This window comes from Cornus florida, unplaced genomic scaffold (genome assembly GCF_030987335.1).
Source record: "Cornus florida cultivar Cherokee Brave unplaced genomic scaffold, ASM3098733v1 CherokeeBrave_3.0.0_Hap2_Chr11, whole genome shotgun sequence".
In the NCBI taxonomy this organism is placed as follows: domain Eukaryota; kingdom Viridiplantae; phylum Streptophyta; class Magnoliopsida; order Cornales; family Cornaceae; genus Cornus; species Cornus florida.
In genome coordinates, this window is record NW_026775581.1 from 43,808,012 (window position 1) to 43,835,688 (window position 27,677).

The 27,677-nt window shown below is 35.1% G+C and overlaps 2 protein-coding genes across 2 annotated transcripts; both read right to left on the reverse strand.

Annotated features, from left to right (window-relative positions):
• Window positions 1-2,140: 2,140 nt before the first annotated feature.
• On the reverse strand, window positions 2,141-2,974 carry LOC132281007 (uncharacterized). The gene has a single exon (XM_059782749.1). It carries the CDS (start codon window positions 2,972-2,974, stop codon window positions 2,141-2,143), a length of 834 nt encoding a protein of 277 aa, XP_059638732.1.
• A 5,994-nt stretch (window positions 2,975-8,968) lies between these two features.
• LOC132281008 (F-box/kelch-repeat protein At3g23880-like) lies at window positions 8,969-10,228 on the reverse strand. Its single transcript, XM_059782750.1, has one exon. It carries the CDS (start codon window positions 10,226-10,228, stop codon window positions 8,969-8,971), a length of 1,260 nt encoding a protein of 419 aa, XP_059638733.1.
• Window positions 10,229-27,677: the final 17,449 nt, after the last annotated feature.

Here is a 27,677-nt window from a genome sequence, read left to right on the forward strand (position 1 = left end):
ATCTTGTTACCATGGTGGTGATTTTTTCTTTTTACACAATGTCAAAAGCAGTATCAGTTAGTATGAGTAGTATCAGTTAGTATTTTAAAGACTGATTCCTTGCCTTACTGGGGGATTTCTTTTTGATTCCTTGAGAAAGCACCTTTTTATAATATGTTGCCACTTCAATTCACAGATTAAAGTTACAATCTTATTACCAGGTTTTCGTAAATCTTGTCCATGTTGGTGTTGGGCCAATTTCTCAGTCTGATGTGGACTTGGCACAAGCCTGTGATGCATGCATAGTTGGATTCAATGTCGGGAGTCCTCCTATTACTCTCGGTGAGGCAGCAACTCAAGCCGGTATAAAGGTACTGACCCTTGATTGTTTAAAATTTTAACTCTTTAAAGATGTTGAGAATCCGTTTAATTCCTTTTTTGCCATGGGCTATAGAAGTTATACTGTAAAAACACAGGTGGATATTGACTGAAAAATAATAATTATTGTATTTGCTTGTGTGGCCGTAGATAAAATTACATCGTGTGATATATCACCTTTTGGAGGACATTGGAAATCTGGTAGTAGAGAAGGCCCCTGGGACTTTTGAGACCCAGGTAGCTGGTGAGGCCCAGGTGCTGAACATTGTTGAGCTCAAAGGATGGAGCAAGGCCAAGGGAGACGATTTGAAGATTGCTGGCTGTTGGGTAATAGATGGCTGTTTCAGAAAGTCAGCTACCATGAGGCTTTTACGGAGTGGGGAAGTGGTATTTGAAGGATCGTGCTTATCCCTTAAGAGGGAGAAGCAAGATGTGGAGACAGTTGGGAAGGGGAATGAGTGTGGACTCGTGATCCAAGACTTTATGGATTTCAAGATTGGAGACGTTATCCAGTGCTTGGAGCAAGTCAACAGGAAGCCCAAGTTTATTTCATCAGAGAGTGGGGCTGTTCGAATTGAGTGCTGATAGTATTAGGGATAGTGATAGTAACAGATACTTGTACACAATACGTAGATGAAAATTCTTGTTTTTGTCTTGTCACACATCTTGATTGCTGCAGGGTAGGCTGAGATACAATAATGTTGTACAATTTCTGGCTTATTAATGACTTCTACATCCAAGCGTCTCCCTCCCGAGGTCCTCTCTCTCTCTCTATATCTCAACCTCTTCTGTCTCTCTTGCTTCTGAACCACTACTTCGCAAGATAATCCTGATAACTTTGGCTAATTCTGTTTCTGGGTATCTTCAATTTTGTTCGTTTTAGCTGTGTATTGTATATGGGTTTTGCTTGAGAAAGAGAATTAGACAAGAAAATGTCCATGAAAAACAGAGTAGAGCAACACTAGAGAAGTGTTATATCGAATAAATGGACACTTTTTTCTTTGTATTGGCTATTTCTGTTCTGGAATATATACTCTTCACCAAAGGATATGTATATATTGTACGGTTCTATTTAATCATTGAATTGACCACCCCCCCCCTCCCCCCCTCTTTTTTTTTTTTTTTTTTTAATGGTCTTTAGTTGTTGAATTGTGATCTAACAAGAGTGGCCTAGCGGTATCAGACCTCTGCTTCCTAAAGGGAAGTTAGGGGTTCAACTTTGGTGGAGGCATGTGTGTATAAGTATCAACTATGAAAAAAAAATTTATGATCAATTTTTGTTTTTATGAGTTTATGTGAAGTGTGAGCCACTTTTATGTTTTGTATAAAATTTGTCTCTTTACAATAAATTTAATTCAGATATTTACTTGCATGTTCAGACAGACAATGAAGATGCCAGTAAACAACTACTGCACAAACACTCAAGTTCAAATGAAGAAATAACAATTCAGAAAGTTTCTTGTCTCGGCCTTTATTTTTGTATGAATTAATTGAGTGCACCATCCAATTTCTTTTTGTGTTTATGATAATTTAAACACATTTGATGTTGATCCCTTCACCCAATAGCAGTTTGAAGAGTTCATATGTAAAGAAGGCAAAAAAAAAAAAAAAAAAAAAAAAACACGAGGTTCATATTGTTCAACAGTAGCAATGACAATAGATTATCGTTCAAAAAGGAATCTGATGCAAATTTAATTTTCAAATTAAATCAATATATTTGAACTCCAAAAATAATAATAATAAAACAGCAGCAGCAATGAACACAATGATTAAATAACTTATCTCACACCTCTTCTTCACAATGTACTTCAATTTCTGTTGATGATGTGGAATAAGAATCTTCCTTACCAAGTAGAATAAGGCTCTCCACGTAACAATGTAAAAAACTAATTATAGAGGCATGGAATATTCCAAGATCCTTAGCTTGATTGTTCTCAAGATTGTAAGACGCCAGAGAAGTTTTGTGATGTACTCGCAGAGCTCGCTTGCTCTCAAGATTGTAATACACCAGAGAATTTCTGTGATGCAGTTGCAGAATTTCGCCATTCCTTCTAAAGCCTGTCTCACTGCCCCAATCATTCTCCGAAAAACTAAATGTAAATCGTTTTGTCCATGTTCCCACTTTGCTACACTCCATTGTCCACACACCGCACTGATATGTTCGATAAGTTTCACCCTCCCAAATAATAAAAAGATAGAGTAATTCCCCCGATACCGCAATATCTGGTATTCCATGCTGAGTACCATCTGGCAGCATTATCTCTCTAAAAACTTCATCACCCAAATCGAATTGCAAAATGGTATAAGTAGAGTTATCACTTTCCCCATTCCCATCCCCCTTTGCAATCCAATAGGCAGCTCCATTCATGATTTGAGGTAGGGTACTTGAAATCCTACATGAAGGGGAGGCAACACTAATTCTTCTCCAAGAATCTGTGCTTAGACTATAAACATTAACTACGAACAAACTATTCTTATCTGTGTTTGGCGGGAAGCAAATAATCTCCACTACCTTGTGATCATTACCACGGTAGTCGAAGCCAAAGGCCAAATACATACTGCAATCAGCACCCAAACTGGGATCAAGACTTTGAGGTACTTCTGGGAGGGTTTTCATTCTTCTAAGCGTTGGGTTCCATAAATATATGGGCGGTCCCAATCTTGATGCCGCCGTTATTAGTTCCCCATTACAATACCCACATGCACGTAAGCATCTGATATGTACTGGAAGCTCCGGTTCAAAATACTCGCCAAACGATTCATCATCATAACGTATCGATCACTGTAACTAAGTTGGTACCTAAGGAGGAAGAGAGGACTGTAGTTGTTGTTGCTCGGGCTTGTTTGATGTTTGAGATGTGACTCAATGAAGCTACGATCAGTGATTAGAGAGTACCATGATTTGCAGATTGACCTCGTTTGCACTAGTGATTTTACCGGCAGTCTAACAAGGATTTCAATCAGGATTTCTTCAGGGAGAGCCAAAAGATTAGATCTTGAGGATGTCATTATCTCTATGCTTTCGCAGTTAAAATCCTAGGATATTTAAAAACTTGCGCCCTTCCAAGACAATTTTCGACAAGTAAGGTTGGGTAATAGATTGCCGTATACTAGTTCGTGTATAAAGTGACACAACGTAGTACTTATAAGGATATGGAATCCTTAAACAAAAGTTACCAACTCAACCAAGAAACAAATATAGAACTATTAATTAGCCTAACAAATTAAAAATTACTATTTAGAAAGTTTCATACCCTTTTTCAGGTTTCATCGCAATTAAAGTTTCAATCACCATGTATGCATTGGTTAAGTGATACATAGATGCCTTGTGTTTGCAAATATTCAGATATAGTAGTGTAAGAAAAATTCATAGAAAATAGAAACATAGTTTCAATACATAAATTTGACGACGTACCCTATATAGAAATTAAGGTAAAGTACAACCACACCCCCCTGAGGTTTGACAAAATGTTACTCAGAAGAAACTTACCTATTTTTTTGGGACAAAGACACCACCTGAAGGTTAAAAAATGGACAAAGACACCCATTTACATGAAAAATCGACCAAATTACCCTTTGATCATTTATGAGTCTTTTTTAACTTTACAATTTAATAAATTGAACCAATCTACCCTCATGAATAATTTATGTATAAAAAAAAGTAAAAAAAACTTTATATTGTTCACTTCTTTTTCTTTTTCTTTTTCTTTTTTTTTTTTTTTTTTTTCTTTTTTTTTTTTTTTTTTTTACCTTATAAATGTCCCAACTTTTTAAAAATATAGACATCTAAAATGATTTTTTGATTCAATACATATATTTCAAATAAATTATATTTTGTTATTACTTCTTTTTTTTTTCTTTTTTATTTTTAAATTAAGAGGCTTAATTCTTTCACCTAAAAAAATTAAATCAATCTCTTTTCATTAAAAATAAAAAATATGGTACCAGTATAACTTTATGCATTTTAAATTATATATCAAATATTATGCATTTCCCAACATAAAAGGGAAAAAAATAATAATAAAACAAAGGAAAAAATAATAATAAAACAAAGGGAAAATAAAAAATAAAAAATAAAGGCATGCATAAAGTTATACTGCTACCAATAATAAAACAAAGGGAAAATAAAAAATAAAAAAATAAAGGCATGCATAAAGTTATACCACTACCTATTTTCTTTTATGTTGGGAAATGCATAATATTTGATATATAATTTAAGATGCATGAAGTTATATTGGTACCATATTTTTGATTTTTAAGGAAAAGAGATTGGTTTAATTTTTTTAGATGAAAGAATTAAGCATCTTAATTTAAAAATAAAAAAGAAAAAGAAAAGAAGTAATAACAAAATATAATTTATTTGAAATATATGTATTGGATCAAAAAATCATTTTAGACGTCTACATTTTTAAGAATTTGGGACATTTATAAAGTACATAACAAAAAAAGAAGAAGTGAACAATATAAAGTTTTTTTTTTTTAGTTACTTTTTTTTAATGCATAAATTGTTCATGAGGGTAGATTGGTCCAATTTATTAAATTGTAAAGTTAAAAAAGTCTCTTAAATGGTCAAAGGGTAATTTGGTCAATTTCTCATGTAAAGGGGTGTATTTATCTAAAAAATAGGTAATTTTCATCTAAGTGTCCTTTTGTTAAACCTCAGGGGGTGTGACTGTAGTTTACCTTAGAAATTATGTTTAAAGAGATTACAGCATAAACATTACTTATATCACATATGAGACAACCTTCAACCCTCTAATCTTTTATCTGCGTACATGATGACTTTTAACACGCATATATATATATATATATATATATATATATATATATATATATATATATATATAGATGAGGGTTTGGACCATTCCATTATATATGAAGAGGTGTGTTGGTTCCATTAACCAATACAACTCTTCACATATAACAATTCATAAAACATCTTTAGGAATTAATATGATGTAATGCACATCAATTAAATATGGTGCAACCCATCTTAAATATATGGATAGTCATTGATATATGTGTAATTAATTAATTAATATTAGACTATTAATTTTTCTTACATTTTCTCACTTAGTTTAACAATAATTAATTCTGATCACTTCAAGATCAAAATGATTATTGAGTGTACAACATGTGAGATATATTTTTGTAATTGGTATATTTTGGTGACAAAATAAGTTTTAGTCTAGTTTGTAATTTCAGTTACCATATCATATTCGACATCGACTGTGGTATTCGAAGGTTGTTCAGAAGAGGAAAGTATTGTTGATCATCGAAAAGAAAAGAAGTTGCACATTAGGATATCATTTCCCACTTAGGACACAAATACCTATAAGGTATATTTCCAGAGTTTCCAAAAATAGAAAATCCAAGTTCAAATTGGATTTTGTCAAGTAAGAACCAGTATCTGAATTTGGGAACCAATTTTAGAAGCTGAGATTCGAGATAACTCAATTTTGTCCTTGGGAATCAGTACTAAGATTTGGGAACCGGTTCTAGGAGTCTTGACAGCAAAAGGTTTTCAATTTCCTTATTCTATTTGATTTCTTTTTTATCCAACTTTCCTTCCAAGTCCTATGCATGAAATTTATTTTCAAAAGGAATAGGACTTTGCAAACCTCTATATAAACCATGTCATACACATAGGTTTATTCATGGCTTTTGTTCTACAACTTCATTATTTTTAAAAATCTTAGGAAGATTATTTTTGCAAAAAATCCAAGAGATTTCTCTGTTATCTTTCTAAAACACATATACATAAATACATAGTGAGTTTAGAGTTGTGGTGTTCAAATCCTAATCGTGATCATACAGTTGCATCTACATTGATCAGACAAAAGTAGATCTACTTCTACATTGAATTCAGATGATTGAAGAATAAAAGTAAAAACGATCACACTTTGAAAGGGTTGGAGCATTCGAGGAATGTTGTCTAATCTACCTACTACTCTTCTACAAATATCAAACATAAGCTTAAGGTCAAGTTGCTGTTGGACGGGAAGTCGCAAAGCCAAAGGATTATCAGCAGTTGGTGTTTGGTAGAACGATAGGGTGTGAGCCAGAGTCAAAGTTCAGTGTACTTTGTTTCAAGCATAGTGGATCGATTTACTTTGGACTACACAATCCACTAGGTTTTTCCCATGCAAACAGTTGACGTATTTTATCAACTGGGGTTTCTTACTAAAAATCGTGGTGTCATCTCTAACTTTACTTTGCTTTATTTTATATTGCATGATATTAATTTATTAATTGCTAAAATAAAGAAAGTTAGAAAAACACTAGATCTGTTTTTAAAATAATCAAAACTTTCTAAATATTCCGCTGCTTACAACTCACAAATTGGTATCAGAGCCAATCTCTACACATTGAGTTGATCCTTGTTGGAAAGTTTTGTTTTGATGTCAAAAATTGATTTTTAATCATGTCTTATGCGTTGAAAGAATGAGGTTCTAATCAACGTGGTCCTTTGTTTGAAGGAGATAATTGAAATTTTTGGAAATCGAAGATGAGAGCTATTTGCAAAATTCTGGTGGTAAAACTTAGGCTATAGTTGAATCTGGCTATTCACCACCTACAGAAAGATAAAACTGTAGATGGTTAAGAAGTCAAGGTCTTAAAAGATCATTTTACATTTATTGCTATTGAAACTGAGCGTAATGATGCTAATTGTAAAGCTTTATATGCAATTATTAATTCTATTGTTCCATCTGAATATGCTAGAATTTCTGATTGTAAAACTGCTAAAGAAGTTTGGGATATTTTGCAAGTTACTCATGATGGAACTTCAAAAGTGAAGTTGTCCAAAATTCAGATGATTTCTCCTAATTTTGGGAACATCATGATGAAAGAAGATGAATCTTTTTCTGATTTTTATTCTAGTCTTCTTGAAATAATTTCTTAATTGGGTCACTTAAGTAAAAAAGTTAGTGTTAAGAAAATCTATGAAAAAATCTTAAGGTCTTTACCTAAAAGATTCCAAATTAGAGTTTGAAACCATCACTGAATATTATGATTTAACTACCTGTAAAGTTGATGAGATGGTAGGTTCATTGCAAACTTTTGAGATGCAGAACTTTGATTTAAATCAGAAGGAAAAGAATCTTGGCTTAAAATCAACACAGGTTAAGAATTCTATGGATGATAACTCTGATGATGATTTTGTTTTTCTGTCAAGGCAATTTAATCAGATCTTGCAAAGACAACAGAGAAGAAGGAATAACAATATGGCTAATCCTCAAAATTTTGATAAGACGTCAAAATTTAGGTTTAATGAAAAGAAAGTAGAAGAGTCTAAAGAAACTCAATTCACTTGCTGGAATTGTGGTGGCAAAAGTCATACATCCAATGTTTGTCCAAGTCCTAGGAAAAAACAAAAGGATAGAAATAAAATAAAAGCAAAGAAAGTTTCTATGACTGAAAATTCTGCTTTAAGTGATAATAATTCTCCTCATGATGATTCTAATGATTTTTCTTATGTCGCTTTTCTTGATAGAGGTCCTCATGTTGTTACTTTATCTGACTCTGATATTTCAGATAACGAAGACATTGAAGTTCATGATGAACAATTTCAAGAGGCAGAAAATGACGATGAAAGATTGAAGAAGATGGTTGAAGAAACCATTAAAGTCAAACAGGCAATCAATAAGCTAGCAAGAGAGCTTATCCAAGCAAAAGGAGAGAATGAAGATCTAAAGAAATAGATTGATGAAGGCAAAAGGAAAGCTTTTGAAAGTAATTCTGTCATCACTAAGCTTGAGAAGAAGATCATTATTCTTGAGGATAAGGTAAGTATTGCTAACTCATTGAATGAATGTCTTCCTTTGAAAAATGATTATCTTGAAATTGAATTGACCTTTTTTTATTTTTTTATTATTAATTTTTTTTAATGGCCTTAAGTTGTTGAATTATGATCTAACAAGAGTGGCCTAACGGTACCAGACCTCTACTTCCTAAAGGGAAGTTAGGGGTTCAACCTTGGTGGAGGCATGTGTGCATAAGTATCAACTAAGAAAAAAAATTATGATCAATTTTTGTTTTTACGAGTTTATGTGAGGTGTGAGCCACTTTTATGTTTTTGTATAAAATTTGTCGCTTTAGAAGATATTTAATTCAAATATTTACTTGCATGTTCAGACAGACAATGAAGATGCAAGTAAATAACTACTGCACAAACACTCAAGTTCAAATGAAGAAATAACAATTCAGAAAGTTTCTTGTCTCGGACTTTATTTTTGTATGAACTAATTGAGTGCACCATCCAATTTCAGTTTCTTGTCTCGGACTTTATTTTTGTATGAATTAATTGAGTGCACCATCCAATTTCTTTTTGTGTTTATGATAATTTAAACACATTTGATGTTGATCCCTTCACCCAATAGCAGTTTGAAGAGTTCATATGTAAAGAAGGCAAAAAAAAAAAAAAAAAAACACGAGGTTCATATTGTTCAACAGTAGCAATGACAATAGATTATCGTTCAAAAAGGAATCTGATGCAAATTTAATTTTCAAATTAAATCAATATATTTGAACTCCAAAAATAATAATAATAAAACAGCAGCAGCAATGAACACAAGTGTAATAATACGACAAGATGATTAAATAACTTATCTCACACCTCTTCTTCACAATGTACTTCAATTTCTGTTGATGATGTGGAATAAGAATCTTCCTTACCAAGTAGAATAAGGCTCTCCACATAACAATGTAAAAAACTAATTATAGAGGCATGGAATATTCCAAGATCCTTAGCTTGATTGTTCTCAAGATTGTAAGACGCCAGAGAAGTTTTGTGATGTACTCGCAGAGCTCGCTTGCTCTCAAGATTGTAATACACCAGAGAATTTCTGTGATGCAGTTGCAGAATTTCGCCATTCCTTCTAAAGCCTGTCTCACTGCCCCAATCATTCTCCGAAAAACTAAATGTAAATCGTTTTGTCCATGTTCCCACTTTGCTACACTCCATTGTCCACACACCACACTGATATGTTCGATAAGTTTCACCCTCCCAAATAATAAAAAGATAGAGTGATTCCCCCGATACCGCAATATCTGGTATTCCATGCTGAGTACCATCTGGCAGCATTATCTCTCTAAAAACTTCATCACCCAAATCGAATTGCAAAATGGTATAAGTAGAGTTATCACTTTCCCCATTCCCATCCCCCTTTGCAATCCAATAGGCAGCTCCATTCATGATTTGAGGTAGGGTACTTGAAATCCTACATGAAGGGGAGGCAACACTAATTCTTCTCCAAGAATCTGTGCTTAGACTATAAACATTAACTACGAACAAACTATTCTTATCTGTGTTTGGCGGGAAGCAAATAATCTCCACTACCTTGTGATCATTACCACGGTAGTCGAAGCCAAAGGCCAAATACATACTGCAATCAGCACCCAAACTGGGATCAAGACTTTGAGGTACTTCTGGGAGGGTTTTCATTCTTCTAAGCGTTGGGTTCCATAAATATATGGGCGGTCCCAATCTTGATGCCGCCGTTATTAGTTCCCCATACAAACATACTAAACCATTACAATACCCACATGCACGTAAGCATCTGATATGTACTGGAAGCTCCGGTTCAAAATACTCGCCAAACGATTCATCATCATAACGTAGTGTGTAACGCCAGTACCGATCACTGTAACTAAGTTGGTACCTAAAGAGGAAGAGAGGACTGTAGTTGTTGTTGCTCGGGCTTGTTTGATGTTTGAGATGTGACTCAATGAAGCTACGATCAGTGATTAGAGAGTACCATGATTTGCAGATTGACCTCGCTTGCACTAGTGATGTTACTGGCAATCTAACAAGGATTTCAATCAGGATTTCTTCAGGGAGAGCCAAAAGAATAGATCTTGAGAATGCCATTATGTCCTCTATGCTTTCGCAGTTAAAATCCTAGGATATTTAAAAACTTGCGCCCTTCCAAGACAATTTTCGACAAGTAAGGTTGGGTAATAGATTGCCGTATACTAGTTCGTGTATAAAGTGACACAACGTAGTACTTATAAGGATATGGAATCCTTAAACAAAAGTTACCAACTCAACCAAGAAACAAATATACAAGAGTCCCGCTATTTAGTCTACTAAACAAAAATTTACTATTTCTATTTATATGTCAAATATAATGGAACTCATACAGGCCATACTAAAATATAAAGTTATTAACTATTTAGAAAGTTGGAGTCTCTTTTTTAGGTTTCATCTTAATCTAGTATCTTTGTTGGCATTAAAGTTTCAATGCTTTGATTAAGTGATATATAGATGCTCTGTGTTTGCCAAAAAAAGCAACAGTAGTTTGTAAAAAAAAAAATAGGTTGGTAAATAATCTGAGATAGTAGTGTAAGAAAAATTCATAGAAAATAGAAACATGGTTCTAATGCATAAATTTGATAAGAAGAAGACGTACCTGATATAGAAACTTTGTTTGAAGAGATTACTGCGGAAACATTATTTATATCATATTTGAGACAACCTTCAACCATCTAATCTTCTATCTACGTACTAGATAAATTTTAACACATATATATAGACTAGGGTTGGGACCATTCCATTATATATGAAGACGAGGGTTGGTTACATCAACCTATACAACTCTTCATATGTGACTATTCATTAGGAATTAATATGACGTTATGCACATCCAGACCTATTACCTCCTCCCCCCCCCTCCCCTTCCTAAAATATTGCTAATGCCCCCCCTGAAATTATTACAAAATTTCAACCCTGCCCCTTTACCTAAAGTTCTAGGTCCGCCCCTAAAATATTGCTAATGCCCCCCCTGAAATTATTACAAAATTTCAACCCTACCCCCTTACCTAAAGTTCTAGGTCCGCCCCTGTGCACATCAATTAAATATGGTGCAACCCCTCTTAAATATATGGATAGTCATTGACATATATGTAATTAATTACTTAATGTTAAACTATTAATTTTTCTTACATTCTCCCACTTAATTTAACAATAATTAATTCCGATCACTTCAAGATCAAAATGATCATTGCGTGTACCACACAAGTTAACTCATATATTTATAAGAAACACCTCTACCATTCAATTTGGAGTACTTTTGAGTCTACTAATATGGGATCAATGGCGTCGTTATTTCATCAATGATATAAGTGCATGTATTCAACACAATATTCATGCTATGGTCCTACCTTGTCTCAATAAGGACACACCGTGTCTCAAAACTGGACACTTAAGAGGCTATTTGGCACATGTTTTGTTTTGTTGCAGACCTGCTACAGTAGCCCATTTCAAGCCTAAAACATGTTTGGCTGAGATTCTTGTATTTTAAACAGTTGCAAAACAATTTCAAAAAAGGGCCTAAAATATGAAACACCATTTTGGTGTTTTTCGTTATTTCGGTACTATTTGGTCTAAAACTTACTGTAGCGGAGGAAGTAAAATGACCCAACTTAAACCAGACTTGCAACATGGTTATAAACCATACTTAAAACATTTAAGTCATTTTGTAGGGTTTTCTAGAGAGCTCGAGTAGAGGCGATTTTGTGGCAACTCTATAGTATGTGCTTGTTTGGCTAAAAACGACGACCGATCCTTCCTTTCAGTGGTGTTTTCGCTCAATCTGACCACCGATCTTTACCATTTTGTTGTCTTCGTTGAAAAACAAGGTAGGTTTGAGCAAATTTTACTTGTTTATTACACTATGTTAAACATATTTCATGTTTCTCAGTTCTTTCTTCAACTTGTATGATTTTAGGGTTTTCTTAAACATTTAAGTTCATTGATTTGAAACCTTAATTTTTTTTTTTTTTTTGCATTTTATCTGAAAAACGACCACAAATGCTAGTTTTCTGAGGTTCGATTTGGTTTATTTTTATTCAAAATCATGCTTATTTATTTGTTTATGAATGAATCAAGTTGCTTCCAAATGTCTCTTATCTTGGCCCGTTGGAGATTGGGTCTGTCTCATTAACTGATTACTCTTACAAGAAATACTTTGATTGTTAATTTAAACATGGTAGTTTTGGCTGCTGCAGTATATACTTTGTGGAAGGAGAGGAACAATAAATTATTTAAAATTGACTTCAGGGTTATTTCTATTCTCCAAAGAGAAATTATAGAGGTTGTTAGACTCAAATTTTATTCTCTTAAGGGGTTAATAGGGAATGGAATTTACCTGAATTAGTTTTAAGTAAGAAGTTAAAGTAATGCGGTGGTTATTGTAACGGCCTGAATCCGTGGGTCCGAACTATTAACCGGGTCATTGCCTGAACCCAAGGTTACCTAAGTCATTATCGTCATTTCTAGTGTCAAAAACGTCATTCTTAAGTCGTAATTATGCTTCACGAAGGCCTTAAGCAACATTCCAGAACTCTAGGTGAATTATGCACGGGAAAAGAACAAAATGAAGAAGATAACATAGTTCGGTCAACCGAAGTGGAGCTTCGGTCGGCCAAAGCTAATCCTCCCAAACCGGTGGGCAGAAGTGACCAACCGGTCGACTGGTTGTGCTCCTTAATAGTAGCTGAGGCTACTGGAAGAACCGGTCGGCCGAAGTGCCCATTTCGGTCGACCGAAATGACTTTTCAAGCTGTGGTTCAGCTGCTGGACTGCTATGAACCTGAGAGTCAACTATGTTCTTTTTAGGGGCTTTAAAAATTGACCCATAACCTGTCCCAACACCCTGAAATCTGACATTATGCATTTCCATGGATAAAAACATCAACAATAAGCTACAATACAACATCATTCTTCCTTACAATTAAGAACTAATGCATGGTCTTCACATTTATCCCAAATTTACATAAAAAATACCATCATAAGTTTAAAATTATATTACAAAGCCATGTTTTTCAACTTGATACATTCCAAATGGTGCTTTTGCAAAAGACAGGCTCAATGTACAAAAGATAGCAAAAGAATTGAACTTTTAGTCCCCTTCAAATTTGTGATGCATTGTCATCTGTCACCTCCTTCCCATAACCTGAAAAATATTAAATATAAAGGGTGAACAAATTGCTCAGGTGGTGCATAAGACACACCTCTTGTAACCCCGTGAATCCAAGCAATGAATAGAAGTAGAGGATAGGGGTCATGCTATACCGGGAAAGAATATAACATCAATTTCAAGTTCTAAACAAATAATACCGTGCCATGAAGTGCAATGCCATGCTATATCACTCCCCATTTTCAAAACCATCCATCCATCACTTTTCAAACCGTTAACATAACCCATCCCTCGGTGACCCCTTGGCGACACGAGAGAAGGATTGGCTACTGTCCTTGACCCTTGGTAACCACACGGCATCATTTAGGGCCCAGATAGCTCAACCACTCTAGGGTGATTTCCCTAATTCCTTTTAGACTACGTTAATGTCACAGACCCTCGGTACCCCCTTGGCGTCCGGGTTTTCACAAAAATCACTTTGTCAAAATATTTTCCCAAAGCCCCTTTTTCATTTCAAATCACATCATTTTGCCCTTTTTCATGCCCAATGCTATGAATACATGTCACATACATTCTAATGTTATGACAATAGGAATTTTTTATAATTTACAATTCAACGTGCTTCCACGTAGCAATTCTACCAAGTTTACAGCACAATAAGCATAAAAAGTAACACTTAGCATGCTTTTCATACAACTCATTTAATACACATAAGCATAGATTTCATATACTACAATTACATCATTTTAAAGGCAAATTATTCAAATTAAACATGCTTGTCAACAAATATTGGAGAAAAACTAACAAAGGAACAAGAAATCGGGAATTAAAAACCCCTACCTAAAGAATTGCAAAACCCCCCAATTTTATGCCCTAGATTTCGAAATTCCTAGAGTGCACCAAACAAGGAATTGCTCCGAATCAAATCATAGATCTCTTCGTGCTCTTTAATTTGACGCAAACGGAACCCAAAAATTCCAAGAGATGAAGGAGTAATTGACACTTGAAATTTGTTTGGAAAGAAAAGAAAAATGAACAAGAGTAAAGAAAGAAAGTGATCTTATAGGAGAGAGAGAATTGGAGACCAAATGTGGTCTCTTGGCCATGAAAAACATTAGTGGTGGGTCCGACCACTTCCATTTTGACTTTTCCTTTTTCTTTTCTACCACACAAATATAATACACATACACACCATAATAAAACTATATGAAACACATTAAAATATAGTGAATAAAATACAAATGAACCCCACCAAAACTCCCGTACACAACAATGCCAGTAGCGGGTTTCACATGGGACCGTCCGGTCCGAAAAACTGAAAAATACCAAAAATGACAAACCTTACATTTCAAGGAGTCCTAAACTCAATGGAATATCACAACCAACTCACAGACACACCCGGCACATCCCATGGTGTCCGGAACGTAAAATGAGAAAGGACAAAAATGCCCTTGCAAAAACAGAGAATTCCCGAAATGGAAAAATGGTGAAAAATGGAAACATCACAGTTTTGCTCAGTTCTACACCTGTGTCTAGGTTGGTATTTGTTTTGGTTCCTTGATACTTATTAGAACATGGTAAGTACTGCAGATTGTATAAGATTAGTTTGGCAGTCTTGCTCTGGACCATCTGTTGGACTCCTGTGTGGTTTCATTATTAGTTGGCCTATTATAATTTTGTTGTTAGGTTGAGAGAAAGATTGTTTACTTCAATGAAAGGGCTATTGTTGTGCTGACACAGAGTTTTAAGTTGGTTTTGTTTGAGGTTTAGAGGCTTTTTGACATTAAGTTTATTGTGAGAGTTTATTTTTGTTGGTGGTGAATTTTTTTCCTCTACCTTTTGAGTATTGTCTTTGTTGGCTGTAGGTTTGATTGTTTTTGTGTTGTTTTGTTGGTGGAGAGGAGGTACACCTCCTTGAATGTTGTACTCATAGTTTGTGATTTAGGAAAAAAAAAAAAAAAAGACTTTAATTCGCTAGTCATATCTTTTTTCTTTTTCGTTTTTAAAATTTGGGAAAGTTTTATTTTCTTTTCTCTCTTTTTAAAAAAAAAAAAAAAAATCTGGGAAAGTTCCATTTTCTTTTCTCATTATGGATTGGTAGCATTGGAGCTTTTTCTATGCTAGGGAATGCCTCTTGAATACTTGTTTTAATTTGTTAATGAAAGTCTAATTACCTAAAAAAAAGTAGCTATAATTATTTCGTCTTTGTTTCTAAATTTTTGTAAGTATTGATGTTGATGATCATTGGAAAAAAAGGAATTTAGGGTGGAAGATACTCTTAGGTGTTGGTGCTATATGGTTGATGAGTATTAAAAAAATGGTGAATGTACACATCATTTTTCTGCTCAATTACTTTTAATAAATGTTCATGTTGTTAATGCATTATGCTAATGTGCCTTTTTATTTCTAATTTTTAAGGGAATTCATGTTGATAATGACTAGAATATTCAAGTATTATTTGGATAATGTTTTGTGTGTTTGGTGCTATAAATGGTTCATTGTTGTTGTTTGGATTGGGCTGGAGTTGTGCTTTTATATAGAAGACTTCCAATTGTGACCATGTTGCTGTTGGCAAAATTTGGAACCTACTGGACTTTGCTTCCTTCAGTAATGCTGGACTTAAAAGGGACTACTCTGCCATATTTGATTGTTTTTCATGGTGTCAATGCAATTTCAGAAAGCACTTGAAGTGTTGTAAGAACTTTTTTTTTCCAATTTTTCCTTTTGTAAATAATATAATTTAAGAGCTGTGTATAGACAACTGAAACATCTTTATGTAAAAATTTTGGATTTTTTATTATTATACACCACGGGTTGTATATTGTGTTCTTAAATGTATTTCAATGGAATGGATGGTTTAGTTGAGTTGAATTAAATTAGCTATCCTTTTTTTAATAAAAAAAAAAAAAAAAAATTCTTTAAATAATCTCGAAACAATGAAGTCAAACTAGTAGGCAACAGCACGTACCCTACAAGTTCACATAAAGATTATGTACTCCAAAGAAAGTAAAAGAAATGCTGGGGTTTACTAATCATAATAATACCAATACATGAGCAAAGAAAAGGAGTTCTCTAAGAAGAACCAAGGATAGTAGAGAAAATAAAAGTTAGTACTCATACCTAATCCTGTTTAATTGTGACTATTTTTATCTCTACCGATTTCAATTAGAGTGAACAAACATGTTTTGTTTTCAAAATTCTTGAAACATATGACCCACCAAACATGTTTTGCATGTTTCTGTTTCTAATATTTCCACAGCAAAACATCGTTCTCAAACGTGCTTCCAATTTTTTTTTCCAAAACACTCTTACAGCAAAACCACTGTTTCTGTTTTAACCAAAAACAAAACACGTAAAACAAAGCACATGCCAAACGGGCCCTAAGTCACAAATTTTTCATACACGTGCACTAATATGGAAAATCTAATAAATGAAGATAATAAATGTGATCACAAAATAAAACTGTCTTTACTTGAGCCAAATACAACCTCCAACTAACTAAGTAAATTAATCTTGTTAAAGAGAATTATGCATGCTTACTGTACAACATTAGTGGCAAACCCTTAGTCATGGGATTAACAATCTTTTGTTGTGTATCAATGTACTCAATCAAACACTAACTGGTTCTGAATCATCTATTTCATAACAAGGTATTAATGGTCATATTTTATACCACCTTGAACTCTTATTGTTTTTTTAATACAAGACTATAGCGGAATTATTAATCTGAAGTCCAAAACAGAAATTTTATATTGCATGAAACGTGGCCTTACAACATGCAAATAACCAGCTCCACTTCTATCACTTATTATAATAGTAAAACAATACTTGAAATGGATTTTTATATTGTCCTGACAACCAGCAAAGTTAGTTTTTCTACCACCTTAAACCTGTCAGTCTTATTATATATAAAACATATGGTTCTTAATCCTTTACAGAGACCTTATAAATTTCTTTGCTGCTCACTATAGATCCATAACAGGATCACTGTGATATCTGCCAAACTTTGATACTAAAATGAAGAAAAGTTGTTAATCAACTTGAATCTAGTTGAAGAAAGAAGAGAGCAAGCCCAAGTTAGGATGGCTACATACCAACAAGTGATGTCCCGATATTACAACTCTCAGGTGAAGGAAAGAAGGTTCCAAGAGATCTTGTCTTAAGTAGGGTCACCCAAACCACCAAGGAATCGAACGAGGGTAAGCTCGCTCCCAACTGGGAAGGCATATATAGGGCTGTTCAAACGAGGAGACAAGGCACCTACTGACTAGAAACATTAGGAGGAAGGTAACTTGGCCATCCATGGAATGCTGAGCACTTGAGAAAGTACTATTAGTAGAGTTAGAAATTAGTACTTGCCCTTAGTTTCATATTGTCTAATGCTACCTTTAGTTTCGTTTCAGTGTCGTATTGCTTAGTTTTATTTTGATTCGCTACATTAGTGATATTTAGTTCAACTCTTAATAAAGTCCATTTTTATTACACCAACTCTGCTGGTCTATATTTTTTGTTTCGGTTTATCTTATTGCTATAAAAATGTCCCCGTACTATAAGAAATTAACATTAAAGTGCCACGTACTATAAGGGTCCGAGCTGAAAGAATCTCATAATTCATGTTCCCATATTATAAGGGATTCACATTAAAGTGCCCTTTACCATAAGGGTCTTGGCTGAATGAATCTCGCAATTCTCCTCCCTGTATTAAAAGGGATTGGCACGAAAAGTGCTCTACACTTAAGGACTCGAGCTGAATGAATCCCGTAATCCTTATTCATGCCCTGCATTAAAAAGGGTTAAGAAGAGGAGGCAAACCGATAAAGTTCAAAGAAGAAAAAATAATATTATCACCCGAATCAAAAAAACTTAAAGATCCAAACTTATAACAGTAACATATATTGTTCAAAAGGAAATACAATAACGACATTCACAACATAGTAGATAATGCCTGGCTTGGGTCTCCTTGGCTTGATCCTCCCTCACTTGGTCCTCCCTGGCTTTGTCCAACCTGTCTCCGTTCTCCCGGAGCAATTGGCCGAAAATGATCGAAATCCTAGTCTTCATAGGCGGCCACGGCTTGGCGTCTGAACTCGTCAAATCTTTCGGAATACCAATTTGCGTTGTTCACGTCAAACTCAGAGGAGAGGAGACCTTGTAATCCTCCTTATTTTCTATTTTCTAGTTCTTTTCGTTCTTATAATTTCTTCTCATATATAAAGGAGTCTCCACCATTGTATTGTATATGAATTGAGAGACTATTGTAAGAGTGATATAGTCCTTTGAGCTCTTTGTGTTGTGGATGTAGATCCTAATAACTGAACCACGTAATATCTTGTGTTCTACTCATTTGATTTTTTATGCTTTACAACAATTGCTTATTATGACTAATCGATTAGTCATAATAAGTAATCAAACTGTATTATATCCATAAAAAAAAAAAAGAAAAAAAGAAAAAAAAAAAAGCAGAGTATCCACATTCCAAACATCCCCAATCTTGACTACTTAACATTCCTTAAAAGCAAATATTAAAAGAGTGAAACAGAGTACACATTCTTAACCTGTTATAAACATTACTTGAGTCAAGATTACAAACCATAGGCATAAAAATCATATGTTATATTGTTTTATTTTTTTTTCCTTACTCAAATATTATTAAAACCGTATGTTATATTGTTGCATCTGCTTTGGAAACTCTCCTATATGAATTCATATATTTGTTTTAACCTTCCGTCCATGACATTCATTTGGCCAAGTCCAGAGTGGAAGATCTCGTTTTATAAATTGAAGACAACTTCTGCATAACTAAATTTGCTTAAATCTCTAAATGTAAGTATTTCTCCTTCAAGTTACTAAACTCTAATTTACACAACATTTTATGTTGAAATAAATTCCTTTTTTAAAAAAAAAAAAAAAAAAAAATAATATCTCTATTAATACCTTTGGGCTCATCAAAGGTGTTGATGGCATGGAAATCCGTCTTAATTGGTGGATGCTCAATTGATCATTGTGAAGTAAGATGTTCCAAGGAGAAAAAACTCTCTTCAAATTGCTTCATGTAACACGGGTAAGGTGGGGGGAGTGAGATAGAAGGCATGCCATGGTTGGGGTAAAAAGAAATTGTCCTCTCTCATTCGTATTGAGGGATCAGTTTGAGATAAGGATTCTCTCGAACCCAATCTCTCTCCTGAGCTACCTCTCTCCTGAGCTACGCCGCATTCTTTATTCCTGTGGTTCACATTCTGCCATGTCATCATCTTATTCAACTTTACCACTTACAAATTATGTTGTAACATAAATTTTAACATGGAGTTTAACAAGAGGATGACATGGCTGAATTTGAACAGCAAGATTGAGGATCGCGGAGTTTAGGAGAGAGATTTGACCGGAGAGGATTCATTTTTGTTAATTTTTGCCCAACCGAAGTCCAAATGTAGTCAGGTTAGATTTTCATTGGTTGGCTTAGTTTTAGTTGGCTGCATTTCCCTTGCTGCATGATGTCTTGTTATCTGAAACAGGTTGAGTAAGTTTATCATTCATTTCTACTTGTGACTACTTTATGAAACCAAAAGGATTTGTGCTCCTAAACAGACCCTTGAAGTATTATGAAATCCAATTATCAATATTTCCCAATTTTTATACTGGAACCACTTTATTGCTGCCAAATCATTTCCTCCTCCTCTCACAACTCTTCAAATTTTGCTAGAAGTTCCATGTGAATTTTTCCTTATCTCGCATTTGACTCCTCCCTTAAATGAGTTGAAGATTTCTGAAAACAAATTCAGCGAGACGGTATTGTTGTTGTTTCCTAACCTGCTTTGTTCCAGCTAATCCACTCTATTCTGCATTTGTTCAGCTTCTGGACCATCTTGAACTTGCTTGATCCTTCCTTTATATTTTCCTCACGTAGGCCGAGTGTTGATCCGAGGGATTCATCATCCATGGGGTTGGAATCCAGTGAGGTTTGGCAGCTTAGGAGATCAGCTTTGATGGCTTGCACTCTTGAAGTGATGTTGCAAAATTCTCTTGTTGAGGGTTCTAAGAGAGAGCTCTAGCCGCTGGAGTGTGTGTAACTTGGTACATTAGTGTACTATTGACAGGGTGGTGGTTCCAAACTTGAGTGGCAACTGGTAGGAATAGATGGTGTGAGGCCCAAGAGTTGAAGAAGTTGACCTATTTGACAAATTGGGACCAGAAGGTACTGTGGGATTGAGGGTATGTGATATTCGAAGTTAGGTTCACCAAGGGTCTATCTAGTTTCCTAGATATGTTTGCAATGCCTGAAGTTTGATTAGGTTTTCAAGGGAAGTGGCATTGATGCATTTCCAAAATCTTCACACCTGTGTCTTGAAGGAGCAGGGAACCTTGATAGAATTCATTGATAAGTTGAATGAGGGAGCGGAAGTTATGAACGTTAAATAATAAACAAGAAACCTTGAATCCACAAAGCTAAGAAAAAATTGCAGAACAATTTGATATATTATTGATAATTGAATTAATGTATTATGCTCTTAGTAAATAAGAGAGTTAATCGCTAAAAAATCTAATGGTGAAACTTAATCACTAAGAAACCTAAAAGACTAAGAAAACTGCTCAAAATTGAACTTTCTCAAAAAATTCTAAAAAGAAAAAATAAATATAGAATATGAAACCTAAAAAAAAAATACACTCAATACCAAAATTTAGAATAATTCGAGTTCCAGTTCGTTTAGGCCACAAACATAAATCCCAAAATATTCAACAGACTTTCTATAAGACGGAAGAACATGATCTATGAAAAGCAGCATGAGCCTCTAAGGCCAGTGAGTTTGTTTATTGAGTTGTTTCTAATCGAGAATACGTCTCTTTGAGTCAAAGCAAGTTTGTCGAAAATTCTGTCCTACATCATTAAAGCACCACATAGCTGTGGCTGACTAAAGAAACACTTCATGAATTAAATTTAGCACAGTGGAAGAGTTTCTCTCCATGATACATTCACCAAAAACATAGTTTAGCCTCTCTCCTACAACTGACTTCTACAATATGATTGTTATACCAATATTATGTCCAACAAATTAATTCCAAACCTTCAATTTCCTATTACATTTAATTCAACGGAGGATCTTAGTGATAGTCTCAAATTGGAATAGGTATAGAGTGCGCTGGGCATACCAAGTTACTGGTATGCTCAACCAATTAAAATGCACCATTTAAGTTGGTTGAGTGCGGGTTTTATGAGTATGTGGGACCAGCTAACGTGAATAGAAGATGTTGATTGATTGAGCATACTAATGACTTGGTAACCTGATGCAATACATATTTACTCCTGAAATCCTAATGTTTTTGTATTTATCATTTTCTATCCCAAATTTCACTGTTCCACCAGAGCGCCAAAACCCCTGAAATCCCATTAGGATTTGAATTATTTGCTCTAGGAAAGTGTAAGAATACACTATTAATTTCTTTTTATATTTCAGTTGTCTTTTTCTTTTCCTTTTCCTTTTTATCTCCATTGAAAAGACTTGACTATGTTTCTTCAAGCAATAAAGTCCCTAGTTGCAAAAGTTTCATCTGACGAGACTCTATATATAAGTAAAGGCTCTTATGCTTTCCGTTGCTTCAAAAATAAATGCCTTTGCAAGCTTTACATATAAATAACTTACTCTATACATATATATATATATATATATATATATATGCAGTTGCTTATGTACATAAAGTATGTATTTGCTTGAGTGGACAGGTTACCAGACTTTCTTAAAGAGGGGTTAGAGACTCTCTTAGTCACACAATTCATTCAAGAGGCTCCCCCTCTCAAGTTCCACACCCGAATTTGTGATTATTTTTGCAATTCGTGAATTTATTTTCTTAAATCGCAATTTTCATACGAATTTACTTTATAGTTAAATTTGTTATAGTCCTAGTGATATGGAATACCTATATTATCATATATATGCATTTATTACATACACTATTACTCAATATATACATTAATTACTTAAATTTCAGTGTGCCCCAGCTGTATGGCGTTGCTATACTACTATATATATATATTAATTATACATATTTGAAAATATACTATTAAAAAACTTTTTAATTAAAGAATATTATAAATAAATCACGCATTTATTAGTAAGAAAAATTAGCTTATTTATTATATATATCTTTAATAGAATAAATAATCATGAATATATTTGCATATAGGTTTAAATAAATAAAAATATATATAATATATATGTCATGACCTGATATAATTTTATTTAAACCTAATATACAGACGTCCCGCTCTCAAAAATTTTAGACTTTAACGTTTTTGCGCTCCCGCTTTTGCACCCGCTCCCGCTCTAAGTGACTTAGAAGACTCTTTTGATATTATGTGATTTTCTTTTCTCTATTTATATTTTTGTGAGTAACCGGCATAACCACCAAGACTATATATACATTCATGATTTAATAAAGGCCTTGTATTTGACTAAAACCAGCAGGGACATGCGTTCTAACATAATTATTATTAGTGATTCTGGTTCTTTTGTTGCAGGAAGTGAAAGGAGCCCCGAAGCTAACATAATTATTATTAGTGATTAAAAATGATTGTTTCGGACCTTTTAAAATATCACTGGACTTATGTAATTTCTGCATCTTACATGCACCGTTGCCTTTCTTTTTCTTATTTTTTTTTTTTTTTTTTAGGAGTTGATCCCAAGAGAATTATAACTCTCATGGTGATGTAATTGCGATAAATATCCCCTTGAAATAGCTAACATATCTATTTTACTTGCCCAGAAAAAAAGTCATATAAAGTGTTTTTTGTCCTTCAACTAAGTCCATTTATACAGAAACAGAGAGCACACACCTGTATCTTGCTTTGACTTGTGGCATAAGGACATGCATGTATAAAAGCAACTTTAAAGTAAAAGAACATTTACAATAGTAATTAGTTACAGTTGAGTGGTCTGTCTGTCTGTCTCTGTCTCTGTCTCTTTCTCTCTCTCTCTCTCTCTCTCACACACACACACACACATTAATTTATATATAAACAGTCTGCTTGGAGATAGCAGAAATAATAATTCCTATAAAACTGATAAATTAAACACCATGGTATTTAAGTAATTTTAATATTTTGTTTGAAATTAATAAACTAGGATTGTTATTTTAGAATATATAGCTTAATATAGAAAGAAAGAATAGATAATTAGAAGAATACATGTCCCAATTGCGTCCCAATTGCAGCATAAAAGGTATTACTCAGTGACATAATTGGTAAAGCGCTCAGCTCATAATTTGAGTCTCTTTCCTTAGTTTGTAGGGATAAAAATAAAATAAATAAATAAATAAATTGGGACATAAAGAAGATTGTTTAATCTTCAAGAATGACCTTTGTGTAGTTCTCAAAGTTGAAACTAGTTCTCTCCGTCTGTGAGAGTGTTCCTTGTTCTCTCCGTTTGTGAGAGGTCTCATCTTTGTTCTCTCCGTCCGTGAGGGTGCTCTTAGTCTGTGCGACTGAGTTTTTCTTCTTCCTTTTGTTCGTTTGTTCCTTTGATCGTTTTCTGCAGTGTTCTGCTCTTCTTTTTTCTAGGTTTCACTTGGCTGATGTTTGTTTCATCCTATGGATTCTCTTGGCGTTCTTGTTTGGGGGTGGGTGCGTGTGTTTAGTGTTTTTCAGTTCTCCTTCGTGGATCTATTGCGCTGTGTTCTTTCCCGTCGGCGTGTGGTCTTGTTCCATCATTAGCGCTTTTTCTCATCTCCGGTCAGATGGTCGTGGTCTTGGGTGGATTTTCGCTGGCTGTCGTCACGCATGTTCCTTCCTTGGAGCCAATGGACACGTGGGTGGTTGGGGATATGGTTGAGTGTATCATGGGGTACGTGGCTGGTGGGAGTGTGGTGGGCCCTGTTGGGTCTCTTTGTTGTATAGTTGTTGTTGACCCTTTCTCTTCCACCTCTTTTGTTATTGGTGTTTATGTGGCTCCACGTGGGTCGCTATGTAATTTGTGTCCACTTCGTGGTGTGGCTTCCTGCGCTCTTTTTACACGTTTTCTCCACAAGCCTCGATGTAATGCTTTGGGTTTGGCGTTGGATGATTTGTGGTCTGTTGAGGTCTATGTTAGTTCCGGTTCTCGTCAGTTCTACGTGGCCCGGTTGTCTTTTTGGGTTTTATAAATTTGTTTTCAGTCGTTGCTTCTTCCATCATCTTTGGGGTTCTGTTTTCTCTCCTATGCTTGCAGTGAGTGGTGTCGTGTGTTTGCTTTTTCTTATTGCTCTGGTTGGCGTTATGGAGGTCCCTTTGGTTGAGCAAATGCGTGGGCTTACGCTTACGAGGGAGGAGGCTGACCAAGTGTTTATCTTACCTGATGACACTGACCAAGGCGTGTCTGTTTGCCGGGATAGTCTATTTGGTAAAGTTTGGACTTCCAACACTGTTTCTTTGGCTGGGGCGAAGTATACTTTTGTTCACTTGTTTCACCAGTTGTGGGTCAAGGATACTTTTGTTGAGGCTTCTTCTGCCCGTTTCCCTGTTTATAAAGTGGCGCGAAATCTGTTTCAGCTTTTTATTCCAGACCGAACAAGCCGCCATCGCATTCTTACGGGTAGTTCGTGGCTGTTTGATGGGCATTTGCTGGTTTTGAAGGAGTGGGAGGAATGTTTACTGTCTTCTGCGAAGTCATTTAATTTCTCCCCTTTTTGGATTCATCTTCTTGATGTTCCTGCCCCTTTTCTGTTGCCAAATGTTGGGCGACGAATTGGGAATTCTCTTGGTCGGTGTCTGGCGGTCGAGCTTCGGGATAAGGGTATGCTGGAATCTACTGATACTTTATTACAGGATAGTAGGGTTCTTCGTTTTAAGGTGGTTTTGGATATTACGAAACCGCTTCGTCGGCAGGTGCAGTTACAGGGACCGTTTGATACCAATGTATGGGTTCAGCTTCGCTATGAAAAACTCCCATCTTTCTGTTTCGCCTGTGGGGTCATTGGCCACATTTGGAAGTCTTGTTCTCGTGGCAACTCTTCCTCTCCGTCGGGAAAATTGGAGTATGGGTCGTGGTTGAGGGTGGCTGGGTATCTTGGAAAGGATCTCTGGAATTTGGGTGGGGCTCAGGGAGGTTCCGTGAGAGCTGGTGTTGGGCGACGTTGGATGTATGTGGAAGGTGCTGATGCTGGTTGTGCTGGTCAGGCCGATGGGGGCTCTGCTCCCAGTATTTTGTCTATTTCGGATACTGTGGCTACCTTTCATGGTGTGCCGGGAGTGATTTCTCCTGTACCTAAGGTCTCGTGCATGCCGGGTGGTGCTAGGCTTAAGGACTGTTTTTTGGCTCTGGTTGGGGGATCTCCTACTGGTGTTGTCCTGAACGTGCATGAACATGGTTCAGGTTCGCAGGGTGTTCAGGAGGTGCATGGGTCTCCGACGCAAAGTTTTGTTGCTTCAGTGCAGGTGGACGAGCCTGTCCGGTGTGTGCCCTCGGTCTCCTCGGAGCAAGATCGTGTCTTGCCGCTTCCACGGCGTGGTCGAAAAGGTTCCCATCGGGCTGATTCTACTAATGGACATGTGTTGTCCCCTAATGAGCAAGATTCTTCTTTGGTGCGGCCTCTACATAAGCGTCATCCATCGTTGGTTGGTACTCTATCAGGGTCCGCTACGGTGGTGGGTAAGAAGGCCAGAATTTCGGTGGGGCATGTTCCGACAGGTCTGTGTCCAGATTCGTTTTTCACCACCGGTTTGGCGCCTGAAGGCGGTGTTAGTGGCCATGTTGACCTTTCAATGTCGACACATTCGGCTTCGTTGGACACTTAGTTGGTGGTTTTGGATGACCCAGTGCTGCCTTCTTGTTCCATTGCCAACTGATAGTGCTGGGTTTTGTTGGTTGCTGTTTTGTTAGCACTGCTTAAAAAAAAAAAAAAAAAAAGGGAATATATGGAAGGAAAAGTACAAGCTAAGATGATTGGGATAAATGAGTGGTGGATAGAGCTAGTGGAAAGCTATGTCCAACTCCAATATATATATATATATATATATATAGTTGGATCAATTCAAAGGGCCACTCTTCTGCGGTTATATCTATTGGTTAGGTCATGGATGATGGTGAATTGAGTTGGATAGCTTTACCACTCGTAAAATCAATATAGGACATCTCATCTTAGTTATAATATACGTGTGTGTATGTATATACTGTATATAATTGCCGTTAATTTGTGTGCGTGCGTGTATGTGTGTGTGATATACACTGAAATTAAAAAACAGGGAAAAGTGCAAAAAATAATAATAATAATAAAACCCACCCTGCTATTTAAAAATTTGTAAAAAAAAAACACCCTTATAATTTAGTACGTGCATATAAATCTTTGACGTTTGATAGTATATGCAAATTGCCCCTTTATATCCGTTAATCAATTTTGATCAAACTTTTTTTTTTTTTTTTTCAAATTATAAATAAAAAATAAAAAACCAAATACCCTTAAAAATTGTAATCATTGTTTTTTATTTTTAGTTTTGCACATTATGTATATGGCCTGGATTTTTTTTATGTATACTTTATCCATTAAAATATTAGTAGGATTTTTTTTAATTTTTTTTTTTAAATTTTATTTTAATGTAGCTTGGTGTAATGTGTGGTATTAGTAAGAACTCTAATATGTGAATTACAAGACATTTTATGCTAGAGTCTAAGTTACCTTTCTCGAGTTTCCACTTACATGATTCAATCCACATTCACGAGATGCACTTAATACTACTTTTTGATATAACATCTGATAGGATGGTGGTCGAGCTAAACACTCCACTCTAGATTCCACCAAAACACACACACACACAATAATGTTCAATAGACAGGACATCCCTCGTGTACAAGGATATTGAACAGGACATCCCTCGTGTACAAGGAGAGTCTAATAGCTAATATATAAAACAGTCTCTCTCCTTGCAGAAGGTGAAGGGGGTTTTAATGTATATATTCCTTTCGTCCTATTTTAATTATTGCCTTTGAAAAATGTGACTCACGTCCTATTTTAATTATCGTCTTCGAAAAATGTGACTCACATGAGTCACATTTTTCGAAAGCGATAATTAAAGTAGGACGGAAGGAGTATATGCATTAAAATGCTTCTTCACCTTCCGCAAGGAGAGAGTCACATTTTTCGAAGGCGACAATTAAAGTGAGACAGACGTAGTATTATTTTCAAAGCTTATATGGGGCATTTTTTAAATTGGAAATGGAAAACTCAAATCCATCTCTAGTCCCGTAAGTATTGATTAATTGACAATTTTATGGCATAGACAATTTTGTGGCGGTCTAAATGGGCCATACAGACTTCGGTTATCCGTTGTATACTACTCCGCATTATTTTCAAAGCTTATATGGGCCATTTTTTTAAATCGAAAATGGAAAACTCAAGTCCATCTCTAGTCTCGTAAGATTGATTGATAGACAGTTTTCT

Coding starts and splice junctions, on each gene's coding strand:
- LOC132281007 (XM_059782749.1), bottom strand. CDS start 2,974: ATGAAAACCCTCCCAGAAGTACCTCAAAGTCTTGATCCCAGTTTGGGT.
- LOC132281008 (XM_059782750.1), bottom strand. CDS start 10,228: ATGGCATTCTCAAGATCTATTCTTTTGGCTCTCCCTGAAGAAATCCTG.